This window comes from Buceros rhinoceros, unplaced genomic scaffold, assembly GCF_000710305.1.
Source record: "Buceros rhinoceros silvestris isolate BGI_N320 unplaced genomic scaffold, ASM71030v1 scaffold15409, whole genome shotgun sequence".
NCBI lineage: Eukaryota > Metazoa > Chordata > Aves > Bucerotiformes > Bucerotidae > Buceros > Buceros rhinoceros.
Window position 1 is genome coordinate 1011 of NW_010433425.1, and position 2478 is coordinate 3488.

A 2478-nucleotide genomic window follows, 5' to 3' on the forward strand; every position below is an offset into this window, starting at 1 on the left:
TCACCTTCTTCACTCCTGCCTAACTGATCTGTTCCTTAACCACACACATGCAGTAACTTTAAGATCAAGAAAACCATCATTACTTCTGTTTTGTGATTTCTGTAACTCTGTTCTTAGTTGTCCAAACACACCATCGGGTTAGACCCCCTGCTGTGATTTTGGTGTGTACTCCCCTCATGCATGCTCTAATAATTAATTAACAGAATCTGGAAAGGGGAATACACTCCTAGCGTTCAGTGCAGCAGCAAACCTCCTAGTCTGTGTAAACGAAGTCATTAAAATACTCCCCTTAATGTACTGGATGTGTTTAGTGGAACAGACTTACTGGTTTACACTTCTATAGATTTCATTGAATGAATTGCATGGAATGCTGTAATGGTTTGCAATGCAACATGGTCTAAAACATTGCATTTTTAACCCAAGGGGACCAGCAGGTTTATTCTGTTTGCATGTGCTTTCCCCTAGACTCTGGCTGCCCTAACAAGAAATTCAATAAATCTGCTTCCAAACCATCTTGCACAAGCTTTGCATGTCCAGTCTGGGCCTGAGGAAATTAACAAGCGAATAGAGCACACCATCGACTTACGGAGTGGCGATAAATTGAGAAGAGAGCATATCAAGCCTTTCTCACTGATGTTTAAAGACTCCAGCCTGGAGCATAAGGTAGCTGGGTCTTAGTAGCTGCATTATTCACAACTCAAACTGTAATAAATGTCCACTGACGTAGAGAAGCTTTAGGTTCTAGGTTGCGTTGTTTGTTTTCTGGGTTTGTTTTTCTTTTTTTTCCGTTTTCAGAAGTTGGGACCGAGCTAGAGGTCATAATCGCCAGTGTCACGATGGAGGTGTTTCAGTGCTGCATTGATTACATGTCATTGTTGGAAAATGCCTGCAACAGAGCAAACTCCACTTCTGAAAACAGCAGCCATTTGCCGGGTTTTGTTTTCTGTCTGGTCCAAGCACTTTTCCATCAGATGACAAGTTGCTTTGGCACAAACGGGGATTGAGCATATTAACAAACTGACACACGTATTAAAAATATATCTATATTTATATAGATATGTTTCTTCCATTTAGTCATAGGATCCATCTGATGTCCTCTAGGCAGCTGCTGTGTTTATTTCAAGTCAAAACTAATTTGTCAACTCTTTGCTTTAAACATCCTTTTTTAACATCTGCTTCTAAGAGGTGACTATTGCTCATGTCTTTGCTGTTGCCAACAGCAGTATGTTCTCACTGATTTCTGTTTTGGCCTACATCCGTAAGTAAGTTACACGTTAAAAAAGGCGATGGGAGAATTTTCCTTGCAATCCGATGACGTGGGGCAAAGTTGCACAGATGTGGAATGATTTCATTGCCTTGTGTGCTGTTACAATGCAGCAACAGCAGGTCTGCGAGAGAGCGGGCACTTAGACTGAGAGGAGAGGAAAGCCATGGGGAGCCGCAGGCACGGAGGGCCACTTCTTCAGCGTCACTTTAACCTCCACTAGAAAACAGACCTTTTAACTTGCCTTATGGGAGAGCAGTGCTCAGGTGGTATCAGCGGCAAGAGCTTAATGAAAACCACTGGAAAAGAACAATTCTACTCCAAGTATATTGAAGCCCTTTTTTCTCAAGCAGTCTTACAGCAGGAAAAAGAAAGGTTCATGTAAAAAAAAAAGATTGAATTTCCCCACGAGGATAGTTATGACGCCGAGACACGAGGAAGAATCCCCAAAGCCAAATTAGTCACTACTGTCACAACAGAAGGTATGAAGATACTTCTTTCAGTGCAGTCATTATGCAAAGCTGATGGAGACCAGGAGGAAGTGAAATCCAAGATTAAAAATGAGGCCTGAACTTGGGCTGGAGGAAAGGGACATCGCCCAGAATCAGATCCTATATTCAGAATATAAAATTTCTTGTCATTTTAGACTTCACAATCAGCAGCCACAAGGAAAATCTGTGCAGAAAGGGTAGATTTTCATTTAAATGCAACTTAAGCAAGAGGAGAAAAAGAAAAAAGACCCATGCTCTAATCCATCATGTTACACAGGTCAGACTTTAAATATTAATAATGTTTTGAATTGTATCTTGATGACAAAAAGTCTATTTAAAAGTCAACATTTTGAGCAGGTTTTTTTCTCGGTGTGACATTTTGAAAGCAAGCCCGTGCTGCAATGCTTAGAAAACGGAGCTTTCATTCAGAATTTCCTCAGGTGCTAGTCCCAGCCAGGAAGCACAGGCAGCACAGACACAAAATCCTTCCCGTAGAATGGACTGAATCCTCTTCCTCTTTAAACTGGGCTGCTTTTTAACATTGTACAGGAGTAAAATTTTTTAAAATATCAGCAGGTTTTTCCTTGCTCTGGTTCATCCACCTCCAACAGTTGGATATTTACTGGTCGACAACCGCCTTGCCTGTGTTCAGAGTGGCCAGGCCCCATAGGTGTGCTGGGAGAAGGATGGGGAGAGCACCAGGAGGCAAAGGGATGATGTGGA

The 2478-nt window shown here is 41.8% G+C and overlaps 1 protein-coding gene across 1 annotated transcript in view; it reads left to right on the forward strand.

Annotated features, from left to right (window-relative positions):
• Positions 1-465: 465 nt before the first annotated feature.
• ADCY8 (adenylate cyclase 8 (brain)) overlaps positions 466-2478 on the forward strand; it is a gene marked incomplete at its 5' end in the record, with an annotated part of 35758 nt that continues 33745 nt past the window's right edge. The window contains one exon of the mRNA XM_010144104.1: positions 466-663. Coding sequence (XP_010142406.1) covers positions 466-663 — 198 coding nt within the window. The remainder of the gene's footprint in view (positions 664-2478) is intronic.